Raw genomic sequence first — 27,368 nt, 5'->3', positions numbered from 1 at the left:
GTGCGATTGGTTCAGCCGCCTCCCTGACTCCGAATTTGATCAATTCTGTCTCCAGAGCTGGCGGTGAGATGTAATTGACGTGGACTGCGTCCAATCAACGGCCCGCTTCGGGAGTAGGCGTCAACAAACGGAAAGCGAACCATCAATCAGGAAAGAGGAGGGGGCGGGGTTGGCAGAGCCAAAGTTTGGTTGAGCCGCGCAGTAACTCGCCATTTTGTGGTCAGCGGTTACCGTTAGCTAGCATCATTGGGACTTTCCTTTGGAATTAAAAACCGTTCATGCACCGCGTGTGGTTTGACTCGAGGGAAGTTTTTTTTTAAATTAAAGAGCGCGCCTTTTACCTTTAATCCCACCTGCACAGTGGAGGCAAGTATGCAATCAAGCGCGCCTTTCTCACTCTCGCTGTCCGAGCGCTGCGCTGCGGTGGGGGATTTAAAGCCGCGGCCCAGGCTTTGAGCTGGGTCCTTTGTCTTGAGCCGGGATCTCACTGACTGACTCTCGTCCATCCCCAAGTGTTTCCGACAAACTTTTTCTCATATTTGGCAATGTTTAAAAAAAAACTAGATCCTTTGTAAATATCAGTAATATGCGTTAGAAATGCGAAATACTCTCCATTTAAAAGAATACACCCATTGATGCTCTTAACCAGAACGCCGAGCGAATGTGTTAATACAAAAAAGCAAAATTCTGCGGATGCTGGAATCTGGAATAAAAACAGAAAATGCTGGAAATCTCAGCAGGTCAGGCAGCATCTGTGCACGTTTCGGGTCGATGACCCTTCGTCAGAACGCGAATGTATTAATAACCGGTTCCTGTGTTTAAACAGTCCCGTTTATCGTATTCTATTGTGTAGGTGTCAGAACAGCAACAGTGAGTTGTTTCGTTTTACCCTCACTCCACCCCCAGTTGACTTCAACCTGATTCATTCTCTGTCAGTGTGTCCACTTTGCAGCTTCCCCGTCTCCCTACACGAAATGATCCTTTCACATTTTCCTTTCACGATAAGCAGATTGTTAACCTAAAGTTTAACTCTCTCAGAATTGGTGTGTGATGCTGGTCCTAAATTTCACTTATTTGCCTCTCTCTTTCCTCAACCCCAAAGAGAAAAAATGGATAGTAGCTCCTCCTGTAAATCAAGGATGCAGAAAACACTCAAAACTTTTGTTTTTCATTCCATTTGCTTGTTCTGCAAACCTTTATTATAGGTAATGGATGATATTTATTTATGAAACTAACTCCATTTCCATAAAACAAAATATCTACTTTCCAGTTATGTTTCAAAACCAATTATATACCTATGTCTCCTTTTCTCTCACTGAAACTTTTGCCCACACCTTCATGCTAACCTCAGATACCAAGTGGTTTATGGATTTCTTAGCCTCAGATTGAAAATGTCATGCATCTGCTTATGACATGACCTCCCCTTCCTCTCTTCCTGCTCCTGACATGTCTCCAGTAGCCCACTCACTCCAGCTCCAATTCCTGATACTTCATAGTTTCTCACTCCCATCATTACATTCTCTATAGGCTCATGTCTTCTGCTCCCTCAATTACCTCCCCATTTAACTCCTAATCACAATTAACTACCTCTCCTGGCCCCCTTGCTAGCTAACATTGTTAATGGTGCTATTTGCTCATTGATCCCACCCTCTGTCAACTGTCATTGTCACCCCTCCTAAAAGAAAATACCCTCAAACTATGCATTCTCTTTAACTACTACCACTTCTCTAACCTTCCTTTCCTGTCTTGAGATCTTCAGACATGTTGTCCTCAATCTGCTCTGTAACCCATTCTCCAAAAGCTCCTTGTTTGAATTCTCACAGTCCAGCTTCTGCATTGCTCACAAGTTTGAAGACAACAATGACTAAAGTCACCAATTACATTCACTGTGACTATGATTCATGATCCCTCCTTGTCTTCATTAATCTCTCCGTAGCATTTGATACGGTCAGTCATGCCGCCATCCTCCATTGAAAGAAAGTACTTTCATTTATATAGTGGCTTTCAAGACTTCAAGATGTCTTAAAGCACATCATGGTCAAACAAGCACTTTTTGAAATGTAGTCACTGTTGTAATGTAGGGAAATGTAGAAGTCAATTTGTACACCAATAGTGCCTTGACATCTTTGATGTCCACATGAGAGGGCAGACGAGGCCTAGTTTACTGTCTCATCTGAAACAGTGCCTCTTCCTTTATAATAAATGTGCTCAAATCTATGGAGTGGGGCTTGAACTCACCTATTTCTGACTCAGGCAAGACTGCTGTCCACTGGGCCACAGCTGACACTTAAAGACACTATTGTCAATTCCTAGTTGCCCTACTGGCATTAAGAGTCAACTACATAGTGTAGGACTGGTTAGATGGTGTTCTGATCGACTCAAAACTGAGCTTCAAATGTACGTCCTATCCATCACGAAGACCACTTATTTCCACATTACTTGCCTCTGCCCCTCAGTACCACCGTCACTAAAACTCTTAGCCATGCTTTGTCACTATTAGACCCCATTTTTCAAATGTCTCTTTGCTGCCTTCCTATTATCCATCATTCATGAGCTGCAGCTTGTCCAACACTTAACTGCTTGTATTCTGCCAGATATTCGGTCCATCTAGTTTGCTTTCTACCATCTTGGAGTGGAGGGAGTTGGGGACAGCACCAGGCAATGAAGCAGAGGTGGCACGGTAGAGTGGGTGTCATCAGCATACATGTGAAAGCAAATCCCATGGATAACATTACCAAGGAGTAGCTTGTAAATGATGAGGAGCAGAGAGCCAAGATGAGAATACCAGGATATACCAGAAACAATTGTGCAGATATGCACGAAGAAGCCAGTTGAAGCAATGTAATGTCTATGGTACAACAGTAAGAAATTGAACCAGCAAAGAGCATGCCACAAACATGAACTTTGGAGATGAAACAATCGAGAAAAATGGAGTGGGTTGACAATGTTGAAAGTTGAGGAGGGGCAGTCAACATTGGTCACTAGCACATAGGATAAGTGCTTCTGTACTGTGAGTAGGACGGAAACATAGTTAAGGGCTTTGAACAGAATGTGGTGATGGAGGTGGGAGCATAGTTGGAATGCTTTAGAGACTTTCGAGAGAAAGGGAAAGTTAGAGATCAGCAGTCGTTGAGAATGGAGTGGTTGAGAGTAGATTTTTTTGAGGGGGTTGTTGCTGGTGGTTTTGAAAGATACGGCACTGAGTCAGGGTAGAGATGGTTGATGATCCTACTGATCATGGAAATGAAAAGGGGAAGTTGAATGGTAAGGAGCTGGGTCAGCGCTCTCATAGTGCAGGCTAGAAAGGGCTGATTTTTGTGATGGGGCTTAGTTGGGGGTTAATGAGCTTTGGTGAAATGTACTAAGCAAGGCAACTTGAATATTTTTTTTTAATTTTGATTTGCAGATGGATTTTGATGAACAGACTGGTGGCGGTGACAACATTAGGTAAGCTAATGTATGGATATATGATTTTGGACATTTCGATATAAATAGGTTGGTAAAATGAAATATGGTAAAGGTCCATTTGAAATAAGGTTTTTAAAAAAAAAGCCTTGGCACAACAGGTTGAGAAGTATGTGGAGCAATGAAATCATATAAATACACAGTGATCATGTCATTTGTTGGCAATCAATTGAAATCATTTGAATGATTCTACAAGATAACGTGGATTAATCCTTGATCAACTTGGAGTGATCACATCACTGTTGTGCATTAATAGCATTAGTATCTATATTTGGGGCCATTTTGGATGCAGTAAAGGCCCCCATCTGAATTGCTGCAGCCCCTGAAATGTGTAATACACATTTCAAAAACTTGGTTTTCAGGGCTATTATGTCATCTAACGACCATTATGTTCTTATAAGCCATGTGACCTTTTTTGGTTTAATATCATCCACTCAATCAGATGTTTGCTTTGGAATAACTCATTACTTATAAATTCCTGTTTGGGGTGTTTTAGTGGTTTATAAACTAGTTGCACTTCATGTAAAAAATCCTTGACGGTGAGATTTTACAAACTTGCTTATGATGTAACTAGTAGGATGGATAAGGCATTCGATAAGGTGCCACACAAAAGGTTACTGCAGAAGATAAAGGTATGCGGAGTCAGAGGAAATGTATTAGCATGGATAGAGAATTGGCTGGCGAACAGAAAGCAGAGAGTCGGGATAAATGGATCCTTTTCCGGTTGGAAATCAGTGGTTAGTGGTGTGCCACAGGGATCAGTGCTGGGACCACAACTGTTTACAATATACATAGATGACCTAGAGGAGGGGACAGAGTGTAGTGCAACAAAATTTGCAGATGACACTAAGATTAGTGGGAAAGCGGGTTGTGTAGAGGACTCAGAGAGGCTACAAGGAGATTTGGATAGGTTAAGCGAATGGGCTAAGGTTTGGCAGATGGAATACAATGTCGGAAAGTGTGAGGTCATCCACCTTGGGAAAAAAAACAGTAAGAGGGAATATTATTTGAATGGGGAAAAATTACAACATGCTGTGGTGCAGAGGGACCTGGGGCTCCTTGTGCATGAAACTCTTTTTTTCCCAAAAGGTTAGTTTGCAGGTGCAGCAGGTAATCAGGAAGGCAAATGGAATGTTGGCCTTCATTGCGAAAGGGATGGAGTACAAAAGCAGGGAGGTCCTGCTGCAACTGTATAAGGTATTGGTAAGGCCGTACCTGGAGTACTGCGTGTAGTTTTGGTCACCTTACTTAAGGAAGGATATACTAGCTTTGGAAGGGGTACAGAGACGATTCACTAGGCTGATTCGAGAAATGAGGGGGTTAACTTATGCTGATAGATTGAGTAGACTGGGTCTTTACTCCTTGGAGTTCAGAAGGATGAGGGGTGATCTTATAGAAACATTTAAAATCATGAAAGGGATAGACAAGATAGAGGCAGAGAGGTTGTTTCCATTGGTGGGGGAGACTAGAACTAGGGGGCACAGCCTCAAAATACGGAGGAGCCAATTTAAAACCGAGTTGAGAAAGAATTTCTTCTCCCAGAGGGTTGTGAATCTGTGGAATTCTCTGCCCAAGAAAGCAGTTGAGGCTGGCTCATTGAATGTTTTCAAGTCAAAGATAGATAGATTTTTAAGCAATAAGGGAATTAAGGGTTACGGGGAGAGGGCGGGTAAGTGGAGCTGAGTCCACGACCAGATCAGCCATGATCTTGTTGAATGGCGGAGCAGGCTCAAGGGGCTAGATGGCCTACTCCTGTTCCTAATTCTTATGTTCTTATGTTCTTATAAGGAGGACCCAGTAGATGTAGTATTTGGATTTTCAAAAAGCAAGAGGTTATTACACAAAATTAGGACTCGTGAAATTGGGGGTTATATATTAGCATGGATTAAACATTGGTTGATGGACAGAAAACAGAGTAGGAATAAACAGGACTTTTTCGGGTTGGCAAGCTGTAACTAGTGGGGTACCGCAAGGATCAGTGCTTGGGCTCAGCTATTTACAATCTATATTAATGACTTGGATGAAGAGACTGAGTGTAACGTATTCAAATTTGCTGATGGTACAAAGTTAGGTGGCAAAATAAGCTGTGGGGAGGACGAAAAGAGGCTGCAGAGAGATATAGACAGGTTGACTGAGTGGGCAAGAACATGGCAAATGGAATACAATGTGGGGAAGTGTGAAGTTATCCACTTTGGTAGGAAAAACAAAAAAGTAGAATATTTTTTAAATGGTAAGAGACTGGGAAATGTTTGCATTCAGAGGGACCTGAGTGTTCTTGTACATGAATCACAGAAAGTTAACATGCAGGTACAGAAAGCAATGATGAAAGCAAAGATGAAAGCAAATAGTATGTTATCTTTTGTTACAAAGGGATTAGAGTATAAGAGTAAATAAATCTTACTATAATTATACAGGGCATTGGCGAGGCTACACCTGGAGTGCTATATACAGTTCCGGTCTCCTTACGGAAGGAAGAAAGGAAGGAAGGACCACCAGATGTCTTAAAGTGCTTTACAGCCAATGAAGTACTTTTGGAGTGTAGTCACTGTTGTAATGTAGGAAGGACACACTTGCCTTAGAGGGAGTACAATGAAGGTTCATTTCTCTGGTTCCTGGGATGAGGGGATTACCCTATGAGGAGGGATTGAGCAAACTAGGCCTATATTCCCTAGAGTTAAGAAGATTGAGGTGATCTAATTGAAACATATAAAATTCTTATAGGGCTTGACAGTGCTGAGAAAATGTTTCCTTTGGCTGGGGAATCTAGAACACGGGGTCACAGTCTCAGCATGAGGGGTCGGCTGGTAGGTACTGAGATGAGGAGAAATTTCTTCACTCAAAGGGTTGTGAATCTTTGGAATTCTCTACCCCAGAGTGCGTATATTCAAGACTGAGGTCGATAAATTTTGGCGAATTAAGGGATATGGGGATAGTGCGGAAAGGTGTTGAGGTAAATCAACCATGATCTTGTTGAATGGCAGAGCAGGGTCAAATGGCCTACTCCAGCTCCTTTTTATTATGTTCTTATAATGTTTGAGGAAATGTCATCGTATCAGAAATAACATGGACATGCATAATTTAGGAAATATAATGAGCTGAAAATGTTACCACTAAAGTGAGTTCCACAAACTGTTAGCTATCCTAAGATATCTTGAAAACAAATAAACTTTATTTTACAAACCTTTCTGTGCTTAAGTGAACTAATTGGTTTCATACCAATTTAACATTTTGATGTTAAATTGGTATGAAACCAATACTAGGGGAACGAGGGTCTACCGAGAAGGAGGAACTAAAGGAAATCCTTATTAGTCAGCAAATTGTATTATGGAAATTGATGGGATTGAAAGCCGATAAATTCCCAGGGCCTGATAGTCTGCATCCTAGAGTACTTAAGGAAGTGGCCCTAGAAATAGTGGATGCATTGGTGGTCACTTTCCAACATTCTATACTCTGGAACAGTTCCTATGGACTGGAGGGTAGCTAATGTAACCCCACTTTTTAAAAAAGGAGGGAGAGAGAAAACAGGGAATTATACACCGGTCAGCCTGACATCGGTGGTGGGGAAAATGTTGGAATCAATTATTAAAGATGAAATAGCAGCGCATTTGGAAAGCAGTGAAAGGATCAGTCCAAGTCAGCATGGATTTATGAAAGGGAAATCATGCTTGACAAATCTTCTAGAATTTTTTGAGGATGTAACTAGTAGAGTGGACAAGGGGGAGCCAGTGAATGTGGTGTATTTAGACTTTCAAAAGGCTTTTGACAAGGTCCCACATAAGAGATTAGTGTGCAAAATTAAAGCACATGGTATTGGGGTAATGTACTGACGTGGATAGAGAACTGGTTGTAAGACAGGAAGCAGAGAGTAGGAATAAACGGGTCCTTTTCAGAATAGCAGGCAGTGACTAGTGGGGTACCGCAAGGATCAGTGCTGGGACCCCAGTTATTTACAATGTACATTAATGATTTAGACAAAGGAATTAAATGTAATATCTCCAAGTTTGCAGATGACACTAAGCTGGGTGGCAGTGTGAACTGTGAGGAGGATGCTAAGAGGCTGCAGGGTGATTTGGACAGGTTGGGTGAGTGGGCAAATACATGGCAGATGCGGTATAATGTGGATAAATGTGAGGTTATCCACTTTGGTGGTAAAAACAGGAGGGCTGTTTATTATCTGAATGGTGACAGATTGGTAAAGGGGGAGGTGCAACGAGACCTGGGTGCCAAGGTTGGCATACAGGTGCAGCAGGCAGTAAAGAAAGCAAATGGCACGTTGGCCTTCATAGCGAAAGGATTTGAGTATAGAAGCAGGGAGATCTTACTATAGTTGTACAGGGCCTTGATAAGGTCACACCTTGAATATTGTGTACAGTTTTGGTCTCCTAATCTGAGGAAGGATGTGTTGCTATTGAGGGAGTGCAGCGAAGGTTCACCAGACTGATTCCCGTGATGACATGACTGACATATGAAGAAAGACTGGATCAACTAGGCTTGTATTCAATAGAATTTAGAAGAATGAGAGGGGATCTCATCGAAACATATAAAATTCTGACGGGATTGGACAAGTTAGATGCAGGAAGCATGTTCCCGATATTGGGGAAGTTCAGAACCAGGGGTCACAGTTTAAGGATAAGGGATAAGCCATTTAGGACCGAGATGAGGAGAAACTTCTTCACCCAGAGAGTGGTGAACCTGTGGAATTCTCTACCACAGAAAGTTGTTGTGGCCAGTTCGTTAGATATATTCATAAGGGAGTTAGATGTGGCCCTCACGGCTAAAGGGATCAAGGGGTATGGAGAGAAAGCAGGAATGAGGTACTGAAATGCATGATCAGCCATGATCATATTGAATGGTGGTGCAGGCTCAAAGGGCCGAATGGCCTACTCCTGCACCTATTTTCTATTTTTTCTATGTTCTATGTTTTCTATTACTGGAAAATACCTATGAATCATACAAATAGTCCACTACTTGTTTCTTCTAAGCTAAATGGCCAAAAGTATGCATTTGTTTTCTGGCCAATTTCTAAGACCTGTATTCAGGAAAATAATTGCACTTGGATGTGGGAAAATACTTAACGTTTAACTTTTTAAACCGAGATGGATAGTTGGGGAAAATAACTTACTAATTAATTCCATATTGCAATGGTACTGGACGGACTTATTTATTAAAAGTCCAAGTCCCTGAATATTTTCTGCTGTTTGGATTATAGTGCCATCTTATACTAAATGTAATATGCAGTGAAGAGAAGTAAAATGTAATGCTACTATTTTGAGCAGGGGCCGTGGAGGTAAAGGAAGAGGAAAAGGCGGGCGAATGGCCAGAGGTGGCAGAGGAAGAGGCAGCAGAGATGCTTTTGGAGGACCTAAGGATCTAGGGTCACCGAGTAGAGGTGGACCAGCTGGCAGATTTAGGCGAGGACAAGCAGCGGCAAATGGATTTGGCCCTGCAAGGTATTTCTTTCTTCTTTCCCAATTTTCTGCCCTCTTATCCTTAAGATGATCACTTGATCTGGGTACACTTCCAGAAGCAGTAGCGCTCCAGTGGCTTATTCAAGTGATTATTCTTTATTGGTGAACATGGACAGTTATGTGTTGATAGCATATTTGACTTGGGGCCATCAAAGCCAGTGTCAACCTTGCCCTCAGCCAGTAGTCTGCATGTTTGTATTTGCAGAAGGTCGCTTGATGGTGAAAATGTGGGGCGTCATCTATATATTTTTCCCTCTACCCTAACCCAGAGACAAAAGAAATTAAATTATCAAGGAGCATAAAACAATAGTAAAATAATTTACAGGCACATCAATAAAAAAAGGAAGATTGGGATGGGAATATGGCCATTAAGCAATAGACAGGGTAATACCACAGGTAACGATGGCAGAAATATTAAATAATTATTTTGCTTCATTATTTACCAGGGAGATAGAACAGGTGGACATGACATTGGATGATGAGATAAGTGCATTTAAAATAAAAAGAGGGGACATATTAAATAAACTAATCAAACTCAAAGAGGATAAAATCCCTTGGATTGCATCCACACATTTTAAAAGAATCTAGGGAAGAGATAGCAGAGGCATTACTACACATCTTTAATAATTCGCTCGAAAAAGGTGTAGTGCCAGAGGACTGGTGGATAGCTAACATAATACTATACAGGTTGAACCTCCCTTATCCAGAACCACCCCTCGTCCGGAACCATTCCCGGCCACTGGGTGGTGCATGCGCAGAACTCTGACATGAACAAATCGAAGTCCTTACTCGCTGCCGACTCCCGCAATTGTTAGCCTGACCCCGCGATCCACCGCCTCGCCCCCATGATCTCTGCCGCACTCCCAGCCCCGAGCCAACTAGCCCCGATATCCCCTTACTTCAGTACCTGTACCATCCAATTTAACGTGACCACCTCTCGTCCTGAAAAATCCCTTATCCAGAACAGGCCAGGTCCCGAGGGTTCCGCATAAGGGAGGTTCAACCTGCATTTAAGAAGGGGGATAGAACATGTATAGGGAATTATAGACCAGTCAGCTTAACATCGGTGGTAGGAAATATAATGGAATCCCTATTAAAGGAGAAAATAGAACATCTAGAAACCAAAAAAATAGTAATGAATAGTCAGCATGGATTTCAAAAGGGAAAGTCTTGCTTGACCAACCTCATTGAATTTTTTGAAGAGGTAACAGAGAGAGTAGACAATGGTAATGCAGTAGATGTAATTTACCTAAATTTTCAAAAGGCCTTCGATAAGGTACCCCATAATACACTGATGAAGAAGGTCAGAGAATGCAGAGTCAGGGGACAAGTAGAAGACTGGATAGCTAGCTGGCTTCAAGACAGAAAGCAGAGAGTAGGGGTAAAGGGTAGCTATTCACAGTGGCAGAAGGTGGGTAGTGGTGTTCCACAAGGATCAGTGTTGGGACCACTGTTCACAATTTATATTAACGATTTAGACATTGGAATCAAAAACACAATTTCTAACTTTGCAGATGACACCAAATTGGGGGGATAGTTAATACTGAGGAGGACTGCAACAATTACAGGAGGACATTAATAAACTTGCAGAATGGGCATATAATTGGCAAATGAAGTTCAACACAGATAAATGTGAGGTATTACATTTTGGTAGGAAGAATAGGGAGGTCACTTATTACTTGAAGGGTGCGAGTCTAGGTGGGGTAGAGGAACAAAGGGATCTCGGAGTACAAATACACAAATTAAATGTTGTGACACAGGTTAGCAAGGCCATAGAAAAGCACTAGAGTTTATTTCTACAGGTAGGGAATTTATGTTAAATCTGTATCAAATCTTGGTTAGACTACACTTTGAGTACTGCATACAGTTTTGGTTACCATATTATAAAAATGATATAAATGCACTGAAGATTTATAAGGATGATACCAGAAATGCGAGGGATACATATTAGGGAAAGATGAACAAGTTGGGTCTCTTTTCTCTTGAAAACAGAAGTCTGAGGGGTGACCCAATAGAGGTCTTTAAAATTATGAAAGGTTTTGATAGAGTGGATACAGAGAGAATGTTTCCACTTGTGGGGAAGAAGATAATTCGAGGCCATTAATATAAGATAGTCACCAAGAAATCCAATAAGGAATTCAGAAGAAAGTTTACCCAAAGAGTGGTGAGAATGTGAAACTCGCTACCACATGGAGTGATTGAAGCGAATAGTATAGATGCATTTAAGGGTAGGCTAGACAAGCATATGAGCGAGAAGGGAATAGAGGGTTATGTGGATGAATTTAGATGAGGAATGAAGGGAGGAGGCTCGAGTGGAGCATAAACGCCAGCCTGGACTGGTTGGGCTGAATGGCCTGTTTCTGTGCTGTATAACGTATGTAATCCTATGTATATTCAAGACTGAGATCGATATATTTAGGAGCATTAAGGGATATAGGGATAGGGAAAGAAAGTGAAGTTGATGTAGAAGATCAGCCCTAATCTTATTGAATGGCGCATGTCCTACTCCTTCTCCTATTTCTTATGTTCTTATGATCTGTATGGCTCACTGGCAATCCATGTGGTGTATTTTCCCAATTAACCACTGTTTGTGTCACGGAGAATCATAGAATCTTACAGCACAGAAGGAGGCCATTCAGCCCATCGTGCCTGTGCCAGATCTATAGGATGTTTTGACTCCTTCCATTCTGACTGGCAAAGCTTTTAACATTATCCATTATTTTAATTATAATATGTAAAATACTTAAAATTATATTATTTTGTTGGGGTAGAATAGAGGGAGTTTCATTCTGCATCTAACTGAATGTTTGCTGACACTGGGTGCATGAATAGTAAGTTCTATTTTCTTGGTGCTAACTTGGGCACTTTGATTCACACAAAAAAAAGTTTGAGAGAGTTTAATTTTAACAGATTTTATGGTCATAGTTAAAAATGTTAACTTTATGTGAATTGTGTTTACTCATTTTGAGAGTTAAAATATGTTTTCTGTTTTAGACGTGGTATGGGAAATACTAGAATGCGCCCATACCCAGATCCTCGTGGTCGAAGAGGTCCGCCTAGGCATGGACCACTACTTATGAGGAGAGGGATGGAATGTCCATTTGGTGGACGAGGAGATATGCCTTTCCCACCCCCACCAAGGTAAGGAATTGTAGGATTTGATAGAGAATTGGTAACACTTTGGTGAGAACCCCTGAGCCAGATCATGTGCAAGGACAAGACTGGAACATTCACAACTTACTGAACTTAAGTTGCATTACTAGAGAGATTGAAATCTTTAAAGCTAGTAGACATTAAATGGATGAAGCTTGGATGTTGCAAGCTGTAATTTAACAGAAGGTGGTGTTTTAAATACAGCAAAGATGGTTAAATTGTAAGGGTTTCTTCTTTTGAATGGGACACCTTTCATGCATCATTAGAATTATTTTGTCTCTCCATACAAGTTGCATAAATCAAGAACTTGAACATTGCTTATTCTTTAGGCAGAAACGAGTACCAGCAGCAAGGCTATTTTCCATATCAGAAATATGAAATTGCACACAGATGACCCCTAAAATATGGATAAATGAACTTTAGGGCAAAATTTTAATCCATTCAGGCACCAGCAGCAATTGATTGGTTTGCCATGGCCCTGATGTGAACAGAGAATATGAAAGTATGCCAATACTGCCAAATAAACCCAAATGGACCCTCAACTGCCTCTGTGTGGTCAGACTGCTTGTCTGACATCTAGTCCTAGATAAGCTGCAATTAACCTCTAGTTAAACACCGTCTTTGGCCTCTGCCACAAGCTCTATTCCCTCGCCAGCGATTCCATCCCTTCCCCGGCCCCTGTCTCAAGTTGAAGCTAACTGTTTGCAATCTTGGCATGCTATTTAACCCTGAACAGAGCCACCTGCCTCATATACTTTCCATCAGAAAGACTGCCTACTTTCACGTCTCTATTTGCCCATCTCTGCCCCTGCCAATCTGCTACTGAAACCCTCATCCATGTGGACACTCAACTATTCTAATGCTCTCCTAGGCAGCTTCCTATCCCCCAACCTCCATAAATCTCCACTCATCAAAAACTCTGTTTCCTGTATCCTATCCTGCACCAAGTGCTGCTCATCCAACACCCCTGTGGTTGCTGACCTGCATTGGCAAATCAATGAAAGGTGTTTATGCTGGAGAGTAAAAGTTTTATTTTGGGCAATTAATGTTGACATCAAATCCTACTAGATTTGGTACAGCATAACTGGATACTGTACAGTCATTCAGCCCCTCAAGCCAGTTCTGCAATTCAGTTAGATCAAGGCCAATGTTCCCTCTAATGTTTTTTTTGTGCGTGGTTCCTTTAACTGGCTGTGCGGCTCATTCAAATTTTCGTGATTGTAAGGATATGGCTTGCAAGGGATTTTAGCAGAAAAGATATGCAGTCTGTTGTATTACTAAGCAATGAAAATGTCAATATTTTTATTACAAATCCTAAGCTGAGAATGTGACTTTCTATATGTTCCGACTCCAACTGTCCCCACCCTCTGTAGCCTCATTCAGTTGCTTAGAACTTCACCTTCACTCTAGTTTCAATAAAATATGTTTTGATTTGCTTTCTTTGGTTATTAATATTTGATAATTGTCTTGCAGATTTAGGAGTGGTGGCCCTCCTCCTCCTCCTCCTCCTCCTCCTCCACCACTACCCCTTCCTCCTCCTCCAGGACCAATGCGCTTCAGAGGAAGACCCCCCTTTATTCGAGGTAGAGGCATGCGAAGAGGGGTTTTCCCACCTCGGAGAGGGTAAGTGAATCTCAGGCTTGTTGTGTGGGATCATTTTCCCAAAACGTTGTAAATTCTTCTTCTCTAAGTTAAAACAAAATACTTGGATCTAATTTTTGTAATTAGCCCTTAATGTAGTGAGTAATGTTATATTTTGGAAGCCTATAAAAATCTGCATGTCAAGAATGTTACAAATTACTATTTAGTGTATAAAATAATTAAAAATAGTGTAACTGTTCGATTTTTATAACTAGCTTTAATTTTTTTAATAAAGAAAAGTACACCATAAAACAAAAAAAATTGTGATTTTATCCTTTTACACAGCTTTCACAATGGACCTGGTGTGCCGCCGCCACCTCCGCCACCTGGACGGGGCCAGAGATGGCCTGGACCGCCAGGTGGCAGACGCTTTTAAAGCCACTTACTGTTAAATTGTATAGTGGGGCGCACACAAAAAGTTTTGAGATGGCCGGACTAGGAACAGCAAATAGTAAAGCTGGCAAAGAAACTTAGTTGAGACTTGTCAACAATATTTGCAGCAGCCCTCATGCACCAGATGGCACAAGCCATACAAATATATATTTCTGTGACTCCTTGGACTTTCGAAGCATTGTTTTATATAAGCTGTATGGACTCCTTTCGGTGCCTCATGCACACACAAATCTTGAATGATTAAATACCATTCATGTTTTATGTCTAGATGTCTCTGCCGAGGTCAAGCATTTATCTTTGTAAAGAATCATGCAGTCTACTTTTATGCAGTTTGAAAATACTTTTGTGCAGCTATTTTAGCTTAGGTAGCTGTGATTGTTTTAATAATGTTGTTTGTCTAGAAATATTGCTTGTGCATCCTTATTTTATAGAAGTGAAGTGTTTTTAAATTTGAAAATACTGACAGCAAGTAACAATGTAAAGTAAAAGTAGTTAATGGCTGGATTATTCCATACGTGGAAACAAAATCACACTGTTTTAACTTTTGAACTGTTATAAACACTAAATAATGTAATTGAAGTAAATGTGGATTAATGTTACTTTCTGAACCAGAAAGAGCATAATGAAAAACTCCTGAGAAAATAAAAAAAATATTTAAAACAATTGTGAATTTCAAAGGGTTTTAAATTCATTTTCCCAAAATATCTATACAATGCAGCTTGACCCTTTTGATTTTGTTATTAAACAACAATTGAAGTGTAACATGTTATGTTTGACAAACAAAAATGTTAGACAGTTAATGTATCTAACTACATTCATTTGAATATTTTAATGAAGTAATGTATAGTAACTTTTACCATATATTCATATGAATATTCTAATGAAAGTGTTATCAGTATTTGCTGCAAAGAATTTAATGAACAACTGTAATTCTTTCTAATGTTGCCATGTTAGTGGCAGAGAAACATAACGTAACAACGGGAAAAAGTATTATGGAACAGCCTGCCATCTTCCAGGAGGATCACAACCTAACTTGCCACTAAAGCAGTTCGTTTAACAACGAACCTTGCTAGTTTCCTTTGTGCTGAGGGCTGAATTCTATCTTCTGACCAGTGTGCTGTTCAAGTTAACCTTAGGCTAGCTCTACCTTGGGTCTTAAATCTGCAAGCAGGAATTGTATATACGAAGAGACAATAATTTGTTAAGGTATGGTTAACTAAATTTTATGTGGGCATGTCCCACTACATACCTGGCTTCCAGTAATATATTAATATTAAAAGGTAGCATTAGAAGAGATTAATACTTTAATTTATAGACCTAACCGTTGAAACAAGATCTGTAGGTAATTAAAATGTAGTGATTTGAATTTTGTCCAATTTAAAACCTGCTCTTAAGTTTTTTTAGGCTGTTCATGCAATAAGCCTGTTAACCAATTTTTCTAATTTTCATCTTCAATATTGCATGTGATTATTAAATTTAATTTTAATCACCACCTTTTACTGTGGTGTAAGATTGATGCTGTTGTTGTCTCCTGAAGGGTAATATAGGTATTGCACCCTGTGTGGCCTATGGAGATGCTGAGACGACTGGGAAGGCTTGAGCACTGAATTCAGGTGAGAAGTTTTTGCATAATCATTTTCTTTATTTAGTGGTGTTACCTGAACCTGTGCAAAATAATGTTGATTAGCCCAATTGTGAAGTAGCTACTGTCCTTTAAACTGCTGTTCTTGCTACAAATAGCATGATTTTAAATGCCACAATGACTCAGTAGGTAAATGCACTTTTGTGTTTTAATACTGAGCCATATAGACAATGATGATCACTGGCTGTGCTCAGGCAGCTGTGAGGCACAATAGTTGGTCAGTGTTCCTGACTAGAGGAGGGGGAAAATCAACTAAGGTTGCTGCCCAATAGCCCTACGTTAGAAAACGTGAAAGTTGTCAGCAGCATCACAATTTGTAGTTATAATCTGCTTCTCAGGTTAAGAAAGCCTTAGAGTGCATCACAAAACAAATAGGTGGACACCAAGCAGGAAAAAGATGAATTTAATGGCAAGGAAAGCATGTTTGAAGAGAGAGATTTTAAGAAGGCTTGAAAGTGGGAGGGAGATGGAATGACAAAATAGTTTTGGAATTTGAACACAGGGGGCAGTGACTAAATGGATGGGCCTTTGATGATGGAGTGGGGAGCAAGTACTAAACTGGGGTCAGAGAAGTGGAGGGACATATGACTGAAGAAGATCGCTCAGACAGGGCGGAACAAGGCGATGGAGGGAATTGCAGATATATTAGAGCACAGCTAGCCAGCAGAGCTCAGCAGGGATGTGAAAAAGAATTGAGCTGTTGAGTTTTGGATTAGCTGGTTTGGTGGTGGAGTAGAGGATGAGAGCACTTGAAAAGTCAGTTCTCTGGGTGAAGAAGGCATAGATTACGGTTTTTGCAGCTTTGAGGTAGATCATAAGCAGGCAGTGCTGCAGCAGTGAAGAAATATAGTCTTGGTAGTGGACTGTATGTGGGATAAAAAGGTCAGCCAGAAGTCAAACAGGCAGCTGAGATTGTGTACTGCTGGATTCAGACTGATGGCAGCCGTGGAATTGATGAGTCGGCACCAGAGGCACATAGGTGCTGGCTGGAGCTGAAAACAATAGTTTTAGTTTTGCCAACCTTGAGCTGAGGAAATATTGACTCACCGAGACTTGATGTTGGGTGACAATGGAATCCAGCCTGGCTGTTAGGGAGGAATTAAACTAATATGGCAGGGGGATGGGAACCAATGCAGGGAGAGGGAGGAAAACAAAATGGAGACAGAAGCAAAAGACAAAAAGGAGATGAGTAAAAGTGGAGGGCAGAGAAACCCAAGGCAAAAAACAAAAAGGGCCACTGTACAGCAAAATTCTAAAGGGTCAAAGTGTAATAAAAGGGCAAGCATGAAAGCTCGGTGCCTCAATGCAAGGAGTATTCGGAACCCAGAACAGGGCTCTGAGCTAGTTAGAGTGGGTGAGAACTCAGATGAACAGGACCCCAAGAAAGAATGCAAAAGGCAGGAGGCAACAGAGCAGAGTAGCACTGGGGTAAGTGTAAACCACAAGGTGACAGGAAGGGACAATATGTATGAATAAAAAGGGGCTGCACGAGGGGTCAAAACTCAAAATCATGGTTTAAAAACTAGTATTAAAGCACTCCACCTAAACGCATTCAGCATTCAAAATAAAGTAAATGAGTTGACGGCACAAATCATTACAAATGGGTATGATTTGGTGGCCATTACAGAAACGTGGTTGCAGGGGGAGCCAAGACTGGGAATTAAACATACAGGGGTATCTGACAATTCGGAAAGATAGACAAGAAGGAAAAGGAGGTGGGGTAGCTCTGTTAATAAAAGATGATATCAGGGCAGTTGTGAGACACGATATTGGCTCTAATGAACAAAATGTTGAATCATTGTGGGTGGAGATTAGAGATAGTAAGGGGAAAAAGTCACTGGTGGGTGTAGTTTATAGGCCCCCAAATATTAACTTCATGGTGGGGCGGGCAATAATCAAGGGAATAATGGAGGCATGTGAAAAAGGAACGGCAGCAATCATGGGGGATTTTAACCTACATATCGATTGGTCAAATCAAATCGCACGGGGTAGCCTTGAGGAGGAATTCATAGAATGCATAAGGGATTGTTTCTTGGAACAGTATGTTACAGAACCTGCAAGGGAGCAAGCTATCTTAGATCTGGTCCTGTGTAATTAGACAGGAATAATAAACGATCTCCTAGTAAAAGATCCTCTCGGAATGAGTGATCACAGTATGGTTGAATTTGTAATACAGATTGAGGGTGAGGAAATAGTGTCTCAAATGAGCGTGCTTTGCTTAAACAAAGGGGACTACAAATGGGATGAGGGCAGAGTTGGCTAAAGTAGACTGGAAACACAGACTAAACGGTGGCATAATTGAGGAACAGTGGAGGACTTTTAAGGAGCTCTTTCATAGTGCTCAACAAAAATATATTCCAGTGAAAAAAAAGGGCGGTAAGAGAAGGGATAACCAGCCGTGGATAACCAAGGAAATAAGGGAGAGTATCAAATTAAAAACCAATGCGTATAAGGTGGCCACGGTTAGTGGGAAACTCGAAGATTGGGAAAATTTTAAACGACGGCAAAGAATGACTCAGAAAGCAATAAAGAAAGGAAAAATAGATTACGAAAGTAAACTTGCGCAAAACATAAAAACAGATAGTAAAAGCTTTTATCGATATATAAAACGGAAAAGAGTGACTAAAGTAAATGTTGGTCCCTTAGAAGATGAGAAGGGGGATTTAATAATGGGAAATGTGGAAATGGCTCAGACCTTAAACAATTATTTTGCTTCGGTCTTCACAGTGGAAGACACAAAAACCATGCCAAAAATTGCTGGTCACGGGAATGTGGGAGGGGAGGACCTTGAGATAATCACTATCACTAGGAGGGTACTGCTGGATAGGCTAATGGGACTCAAGGTAGACAAGTCCCCTGGTCCGGATGAAATGCATCCCAGGGTATTAAAAGAGATGGCGGAAGTTATAGCAGATGCATTCGTTATAATCTACCAAAATTCTCTGGACTCTGGGGAGGTACCAGCGGATTGGAAAGCAGCTAATGTAACGCCTCTGTTTAAAAAAGGGGGCAGACAAAAGGCAGGTAACTATAGGCCAGTTAGTTTAACATCTGTAGTGGGGAAAATGCTTGAAGCTATCATTAAGGAAGAAATAGCGGGACATCTAGATAGGAATAGTGCAATCAAGCAGACACAACATGGATTCATGAAGGGGAAATCATGTTTAACTAATTTACTGGAATTCTTTGAGGATATAACGAGCATGGTGGATAGAGGTGTTCCGTTGGATGTGGTGTATTTAGATTTCCAAAAGGCATTCGATAAGGTGCCACACAAAAGGTTACTGCAGAAGATAGAGGTACGCGGAGTCAGAGGAAATGTATTAGCATGGATCGAGAATTGGCTGGCGAACAGAAAGCAGAGAGTCGGGATAAATGGGTCCTTTTCGGGTTGGAAATCGGTGGTTAGTGGTGTGCCACAGGGATCGGTGCTGGGACCACAACTGTTTACAATATACATGGATGACCTGGAAGAGGGGACAGAGTCTAGTGTAACAAAATTTGCAGATGACACAAAGATTAGTGGGAAAGCGGGTTGTGTAGAGGACACAGAGAGGCTGCAAAGAGATTTAGATAGGTTAAGCGAATGGGCTAAGGTTTGGCAGATGGAATACAATGTCGGAAAATGTGAGGTCATCCACCTTGGGGGAAAAAAACCCAGTAAAATGAATATTATTTTATTGCGGAGAAATTACAACATGCTGCGGTGCAGAGGGACCTGGAGATGAATCCCAAAAAGTTAGTTTGCAGGTGCAGCAGGTAATCAGGAAGGCGAATGGAATGTTGGCCTTCATTGCGAGAGGGATGGAGTACAAAAGCAGGGAGGTCCTGCTGCAACTGTATAGGGTATTAGTGAGGCCGCACCTGGAGTACTGCGTGCAGATTTGGTCACCTTACTTAAGGAAGGATATACTAGCTTTGGAGGGGGTACAGAGACGATTCACTAGACTGATTCCGGAGATGAGAGGGTTACCTTATGATGATAGATTGAGCAGACTGGGTCTTTACTCGTTGGAGTTTAGAAGGATGAGGGGTGATCTTACAGAAACATTTAAAATAATGAAAGGGATAGACAAGATCGAGGCAGAGAGGTTGTTTCCACTGGTCGGGGAGACTAGAACTTGGGGGCACAGCCTCAAAATACGGGGGAGCCAATTTAAAACCGAGTTGAGAAGGAATTTCTTCTCCCAGAGGGTTGTGAATCTGTGGAATTCTCTGCCCAAGGAAGCAGTTGAGGCTAGCTCATTGAATGTATTCAAATCACAGATAGATTTTTAACCAATAAGGGAATTAAGGGTTACGGGGAGCGGGCGGGTAAGTGGAGCTGAGTCCATGGCCAGATCAGCCATGATCTTGTTGAATGGCGGAGCAGGCTCTCGGGGCTAGATGGCCTACTCCTGTTCCTAATTCTTACGTTCTTATGGCTGTAATGTCCCCACCGATCAAATAGTCTATCAGCACTTACTTTTTGGGCTCACAGAAAAATGGACACTTATTAGAAAAATACAAGAGAAACAGATCACGCAAGAGGGACCCAAAACAGTTTCACAATTATGTTAATAGGGGAAAGGTCAAAGAATGAGTGGGACAGATTGTTACAGGTGACCAAGATATGGCAGATATATCAAATATCGTATCTTTTCACAAAAGGGGACTATAGATAAATACCAAAGTAAATGGACCTGAACAATCTGTAAGGCTTAAAAGTTGGAAAATATGTTATGCAGGAACTTGAAGGATTAAACATTCACAAGGCACCTGGACCAGATGGGAAACCTCAATGCATTGAAGAAATTATGGTATTTTTAAGAACCCCAGAACTACTGGGATAATACTTGAGGGTTGGTGAATAGCAAATGTAACTCCAATAGTCAAAGAATTAAGGCACAAAATTAATCATTGCAGGCTGCTGGTTAACTTCACATCCAAAGTGGGAAAACTGCTTGAGGTATTCTACAGGATGCTGCAAATGAACATCTAAAAGAGTTGGCATTGTTTTAAAAGTAAGAATCATGGCATACAATATAGGAATTCCTTGAGCAGGTAACTAAGATAATGGACAAGGGTAATGGAGCAGTTGTAATTAATTTTGATTTTCAAGACATTTGTCAACGTTCCTCACGTGCGACTAATAGGGAAGGATAAAAGCTTATGGCATAGATACATTGTCTAATTGGATTGAGCATTAACTTAAGAAGGCAGTGATAAATGGTATATGTTCCTCCTAGGAAAGAGTAATTAGTGATGTTTCACAGATATCTTCTAGGGCACCTTTTGTTCACAATATGTGTGATTGATATGGAAAAGGATATCTAGTTTGGTAGTATTTGATGATATAGATATGCTGGCAAGTAATGATTGATCATTTGAAACAGTTACATGAGTGAGATGAGATATGGCGGAATTTAACGTGGAAAAATGTAGGGTAATATAGGAACAGGTAATAATAAATGTGTACAACATGAAGGGGACCTATTTAAGATAGGCTAATGAGAATTGTAGGGTTTGGCTAAATTCAGCCCCTGGAATAAACAGGTGCTTTCCTTAAAGGGGCAACAGCACTAAACACTCAGAGTGACCCAACCAACAAAACAAACAAAAATAAATTAAAATTAATAAGATGGCTGATGCATAGAGTGAACAAGAGGATATGTGTTTTAGAGATAGTAATGACCCTGCTTGATATTTAGTTACACCTGGAGAGGTGGGGAAAAGAATGTGTTAAAGAAATGAACAGTGTAGGAAGAGAAATCCATATTAATTAATAACTTAATCTTTGGTCTTGGGATGCACTGGCTTCATGGACCAAATGTGTCCTTTCATTCCAGAAGTAGTTATGTACGGTACCAAGAGGCTACAGATGTGTGTAGAACCATACCCCACCTTGAGTGCCACCTTGGAAAGGAGAGGAAGTCAGACAGAGGCAAATCAGTGGAATGATTTTGCTGTGTTCATCCTCGCTTTGTTTGTACAGGTTGAACCTCCCTTATCCAGAACTCCCTTATCCGGAACCGCCCCTCGTCCGGAACCATTCCCGGCCACCGGGTGCCGCATGCACACAGCTCCGCCATGAACAAATTGAAGTCCTTCCTTGCTGCCGACTCCCGCAATCGCTGGCCTGACCCCGCGATCCACCGCCCCCCTTCCATGATCTCTCTGCCGCACTCCCAAGCCAGCCAGCCCTGATATCCCCTTTCTCAGTACCTGAGACCATCCAATTTTACATGACCATCCCTCGTCCGGAAAAGTCCCTTATCTAGAACAGGCCAGGTTCCGAGGGTTCCGGATAAGGGAGGTTCAACCTGTATTTTGTTTGGACAAGTATACCTCTGGCTGCTTCAACCAGGTTTAGAAATAAGAGTAAAACTTCTTTGCATTCTAATGTCTTGGTGTTTGGGTGACCAATGTTTTTCAAAGCTTCTGATAATAGTTCTATCTCAAATTGTCAAGAATGGTAACTGTGATCTAATTGATACTATTTCTGATGTCTTCTGAGAGTTTGACAGGAACAGTACCTGTGAAGATGTCGCTTGGACTTGCAAGAAGAAAAAGATAAGATGGTCTTCTATGTTTACTACACAGCTTACAGCTCATTACCATGTTTCATTGCATGTAGTCCAAAAGAAATTAGTGCAGGTGTTGACTGCACTGCCCCCCCCCCCCTCCCCCCCCTCCAAACCTCCAAAAAAAGCTTTATTCACCACATGGTGGAGCATTTAGTTGTGCAGGCTAGAAAGGTCCCAAATTTGTGTTTGGGTAGATACTAGTTGGGACGGCAGCAGGGGTGATATTAACATACCCAGGTTATGTAGAGGAAAGCAATTAGTCTGACAGTTTTGTATAAACTGCAATGGTGGATAAAGATGGGCTTGGGCTTGGCTATAGTGAGTAGTCCAGGAAAGCTCATTGTTCAGATTCTCAAATTAAATGCTAGAGGAGTGGCGGAAGCCTATAGGATCCACATTTTTCTTTGAGAGATGGATGAGTGGAGAAATTTGGAGGAGAACCAAACTGCCACAGTGATATAATTAAATGCATTAAAAAAAAAAATGAATAAATTGGAAACATTGGTTTAAAATGAGAAATAACACTCATTGCAAACAGTAATGAATGGCAGCATTAAGTATATAACGGTCAGATAAATCAATTTAAGAAACAGGCAAGAATAAATGCTGAGTGAACAAATATTTCAAAGAAATGGGAAATAAAAAGGATTTTCAAAGTAAAAATGGATTGTTTTCAGTACTTGATAGATATTGCATAGCAACATTACATGAATCTTAATGAAATTATAAAATGCAGCTGAAAAAAGCACTGAAGTTGCTTTTGCAATGAGATTCTCTAGCTAGCTAACTAGTCTTGAATCATGTTTACCTAGTTATGTGTTACTGTACCTAACTACAGGCTCAACAAACTTGTGGAACGAAAGTCCCAAGACAGTGGAACATTACCAAATACCAGATAAAATATTGCATATATGAAATGCTTTCAAAGGTACATTATTCAACATTTCATAAAGTCTGTTTTCAAAATATATTTTAAATTCAAAGACTGATCCATTTTAATCTTTTTAAAATTTGACTTTAGGCATGTAAAATATACTAATCTGGAGTGCTCTGTTACCCTATATTTAAGGTTGAGATAGATTTTTAAGCGATAAGGGAATAAAAGGTTATGGGGAGCGAGCAGGGAAATGGAGCTGAATCCATGATCAGATCAGCCATGATATTAAATGGCGGAGCAGGCTCGAGGGGCCAGGTGGCTTACTCCTGCTTCTATTTCTTATGTTCTCCCGCGCGCGCACACATGGTGGAAGGGGCTCTGAATGCCACTTTTAGCCTAAAAAAGCATCTTCATCAAAAATCACTTAAGCAAAATGTGCTGAGAATATTTTTCCCAACTGGTGGTAAATAAAACCAGAAAGTTGCTGCTTTTATCAGAGCTGTTGGTGTGTCTGGATTTTAAAATGAATAATGTGATGCTTCATAAATTCTATGTAAAGATGCACATAATTCCTGAGGAATCCAGTTAAATATACATTTTTCTGCACATATCTCCCATTCTAAAGTTATTGATTTTTATTTTACATCTAACATCTGGAAATGGGATACATCCCGCATGATGAACATGTGCCATCGAATGTAAATAATTCTCAAGCTAAAGTATAAAGAATCAGCAGCATAAAATAAAATTCGAAATTTGCGATCTTTAATTTTCATTTTTAAAGCCTTATTTATTAGCTATTCACTACACCGTCCATAATTAAGCTAACAGCTTTAATGTCTCACATATGAGCTTACTTTTAAGTTCACTTGCCAAGTTAACAGACTTTGCATTGCAAGAAAAGTACATAAGTATAGGAATGATCTTAGAAGCATGATGTAAGATCAGCATGACATCTGATGATCCTCGATGTAGAAAACTTCCATCCTGAAGCCTAGTTCCAGGCCTGGAAACGGTGGGAAAATTCAGATAACCTTACTGTATTCCACGAGCATTTATATTATGTGGGTGACAAACTCTTTGTGAATTAATAAAAATCTGTTTTGAAAATTAATTGTTGTCTTTTTTTGAAGTTCAGTTTTAAAATTCCTATTCACATTCAAAAATATGAAATTCATTAGAAAAGGAATAAGATTCATTAGCAACAACTGCAGTGAATGTTATTGGACTAGTAACCGAGAGGCATGGACTAATAATCCAGAGAACACAGCAGTTGGTGAATTTGAATTCAGCTTAAAAAATCTTGAAACACAAAACAAAAAAGTGAATACAAAGCTGTTGGACTTTTGCAAAAACTATTTGTTGGTGCCTTTTAGGAAAAGTCTGGCCTATATGTGACTCCAACCCCACATCAGCATGGTTGACTCTGAAGTGGCCTAGTAAGTCATTCAGTTGTATCAAACCGCTACAAGAGTAACCGTACGGACTGCAGTGGTTCAAGAAGGTTCAACATTTCTTTTTCAGGGCAACTAGGAATGGGCAGCAACATCCACTTCCTGAGAATGAATTAAAAAGATAACTGGCAAACCTCCATTGTAAGCATAGCACTGATCATGTGTGTGCTGACTCTTTGCTAGAGTGATTCAAGACTTCCCATTGTCTTGCTCTTCCATCTTCCTCTGCTTCAAATATACAATTTTCCATTCACTCACTGTGGCAAAGCATTCCATGTGCCAACTCTCCATAAAGCCATTTATCTTGACCTCTCTCCTCACTCTTAGTGACAATTTTAAATTGATGAGCCCTTGTTACTGATTCTCCAACCATCATCTTTTCCCATTCATTCTATCAAAACACTTAATAATTTTAAAACCCTGTTACGTTTCTTCTTGACCTTTTCTGCTGATGGAAATAGTCCCAATCTCAAATATCGTCTTATAACTATAACCTCCCAACACTAGCATCACCTGGGTGAATATATGTGGTATGCTTTTTATGGATTTAATGTCCTTTCTATTTGCATCCAAAATTGCATATACCTGTGGTACTATAACTTTGGCTTAGCCATTGCCTTGCTTAAATTTATCAATACCTCTTTAGTCTTGTACTCTATGTCCCTATTTAGAAAATTCAAAATGCTATTGACATTTTTTATGGCTTTATTTGTACTTGCATCTTCAGGGAATTATGTATTTGAGCCTCCAGCTGTCTCTGCTAATCCACACCCTTTAGCATCTTCCCACTGAATGTATACTCCCATTCTTTGCTTGTCCTCCCTGAATGCATTGTCTAAGTATTGCTGAATCCTTTGCAGTCCTCATTGTTTGCCTAACCCCTTTTGATACAGTTTGAATTTTCTCCCAACACTTGTGCTTATGTCAAAAAGTCAGTTTGCATAAGTACGCTGAGTCGCCTACAAACCAAAACCAGGTGAGAGTTGGATTGCATACCACAGGATTAACAATTAACCCGAGTTATGATTTATAATATACTAGAGATAAGGCAGAAATTTTCCCTATTTCACAAAGTGAAAATTCTGCTTTTGTAACAATGATACTTCCTTTGATGATGGCAGCAACCTGCACCACATGGAGCAACCAGCAAGGTTGGCTTAGCCCAAGTATTTCTCCCATTCCTCATACTAAATATGGTGGGGGAGGTTCAGGTGAGGGGAAATTAAAAAAGTCAGAGAAAGGAGAAGGAAATAGTGCAGGGTAATGATAACCAGAGTGTGACAGGAAGGGACAGAGATATAAACATAAGAGTGCACCAGAAAGAAGGGTCAGAGTAAGGAAAAATGGTAAAAAGACAAAATTAAAAGCTCTTTGTGAATGCACGCAGCATTCGTAACAAGATAGATGAGTTGATGGCACAAATAGAAATAAATGGGTATGATCCGATAGCCATTAGAAACGTGATTGCAAGGTGACCAAGGCTGGGAACTGAATATTCAGGGGAATTTGACATTTCGGAAGGATAGGCAGAAAGGATGAGATCAGTGCAGTGATAAGAAATTATATTGGCGCAGAAGATCAAGATGTAGAATCAGTTTGGGTTGAGATAAGAAATAATAAGAAATAAGTCACTGGTGGGAATAGTCTAAATGCCACCTAACAGCTACACTGTAGGACAGAGTATAAATCAAGAAATAATGGAGGCTTGTAAGAAAGTTATGGCAATAATCATGGGTGATTTTAATTTTCATATACATTGGACAAATCAAATTGGCAAAGGTAGTCTTGAGGACAAATTCATAGAGTGTATTCAGGATGGTTTCTTACAGCAATATGATGTGGAATCAACCAGGGATAAGACTATTTTAGATCTGGTAATGTGTAATGAGACAGGATTAATTAATGATCTCATAGTAAAGGATCCTCCAGGAAAGAGTGATCATAGCATGTTAGAATTTCAAATTCAGTTTGAAGGTGAGAAACTTGGGTCTCAAACCAGTGTCCTGAACTTAAATAAAGGCAATTACAAAGGAATGAAGGCAGAGTTGGCTAATGTGAACTGGTAAATTAGATTAAAGAGTAAGACGGTAGAAAAGTGGTGGCAGACATTTAAGGAGATATTTCATAACTCAGTAACAATATATTCCAGTAAGAAAAAATGACTTAAGAAAAGGATGAAGCATCCATGGCTAACTAAGGAAGTTAAGGATGGTATCAAATTGAAAACAAAGGCATATAATGTTGCAAAGATTAGAGGTAGGTCAGAGGATTGGGAAATCTTTTAGAAATCAGCAAAGGACGACTTAAAAAAAAGTAGATGAGAGTAATCTAGCAAGAAATATAAAAATAGACAGTAAGAGCTTCTACAGGTATATAAAAAGGAAGAGTAGCTAAAGTAAACGTTGGTACCTAAGAGGATGAGAATTAATAATGGGAAACAGGGAAACGGCAGAGACTTTGAAGAAATATTTTTTATTGGTCTTACGGTAGAAGACACTAAAAGCATCCCAATAATAATAGATAATCAGAGGGCTATAGGGAGAGGGGAAACTTAAAACAATCACCATCACGAGAGAAAAAGTACTAGGCAAACTAATGGGATTAAGGAAGTACATGTCCCCTGGACCTAATGGCCTGCATCCTAGGGTCTTAAAAGAAGTGGCAGCAGAGATAGTGGATGCATTGATAGTAATCTACCAAAATTCCCTG

The 27,368-nt window shown here is 40.4% G+C and overlaps 1 protein-coding gene across 7 annotated transcripts; it reads left to right on the top strand.

The window, feature by feature from the left end:
• The first annotated feature begins 200 nt into the window (after window positions 1-200).
• LOC139273077 (uncharacterized) lies at window positions 201-24,293 on the top strand. Of its 7 annotated transcripts, XR_011595011.1 has the most exons (8): window positions 373-740; window positions 3,407-3,447; window positions 8,742-8,915; window positions 11,928-12,074; window positions 13,560-13,709; window positions 15,658-15,733; window positions 20,668-20,765; window positions 23,167-24,293. XR_011595011.1 is itself a non-coding variant. In XM_070889407.1 (7 exons), the coding sequence occupies exons 3-7, from the start codon at window positions 5,986-5,988 to the stop codon at window positions 14,101-14,103; spliced, it is 567 nt and encodes a 188-aa protein (XP_070745508.1). In that variant the 5' UTR covers window positions 201-366; window positions 3,407-3,447; window positions 5,880-5,985; the 3' UTR covers window positions 14,104-14,753. The 7 variants fall into 7 exon arrangements, 4 of the variants coding, with proteins under 4 accessions (XP_070745508.1, XP_070745507.1, XP_070745506.1 ...); XM_070889407.1 differs by lacking the exons at window positions 373-740; window positions 15,658-15,733; window positions 20,668-20,765; window positions 23,167-24,293 and adding exons at window positions 201-366; window positions 5,880-5,990; window positions 14,013-14,753; XM_070889406.1 differs by lacking the exons at window positions 373-740; window positions 15,658-15,733; window positions 20,668-20,765; window positions 23,167-24,293 and adding exons at window positions 201-366; window positions 5,880-6,020; window positions 14,013-14,753.
• Window positions 24,294-27,368: the final 3,075 nt, after the last annotated feature.

The sequence above is a fragment of the Pristiophorus japonicus genome, chromosome 9 (assembly GCF_044704955.1).
Source record: "Pristiophorus japonicus isolate sPriJap1 chromosome 9, sPriJap1.hap1, whole genome shotgun sequence".
Classification (NCBI taxonomy): domain Eukaryota; kingdom Metazoa; phylum Chordata; class Chondrichthyes; family Pristiophoridae; genus Pristiophorus; species Pristiophorus japonicus.
Note: the sequence above shows the minus strand (reverse complement) of the source record. Positions and strands in the feature narration are given on the sequence as shown.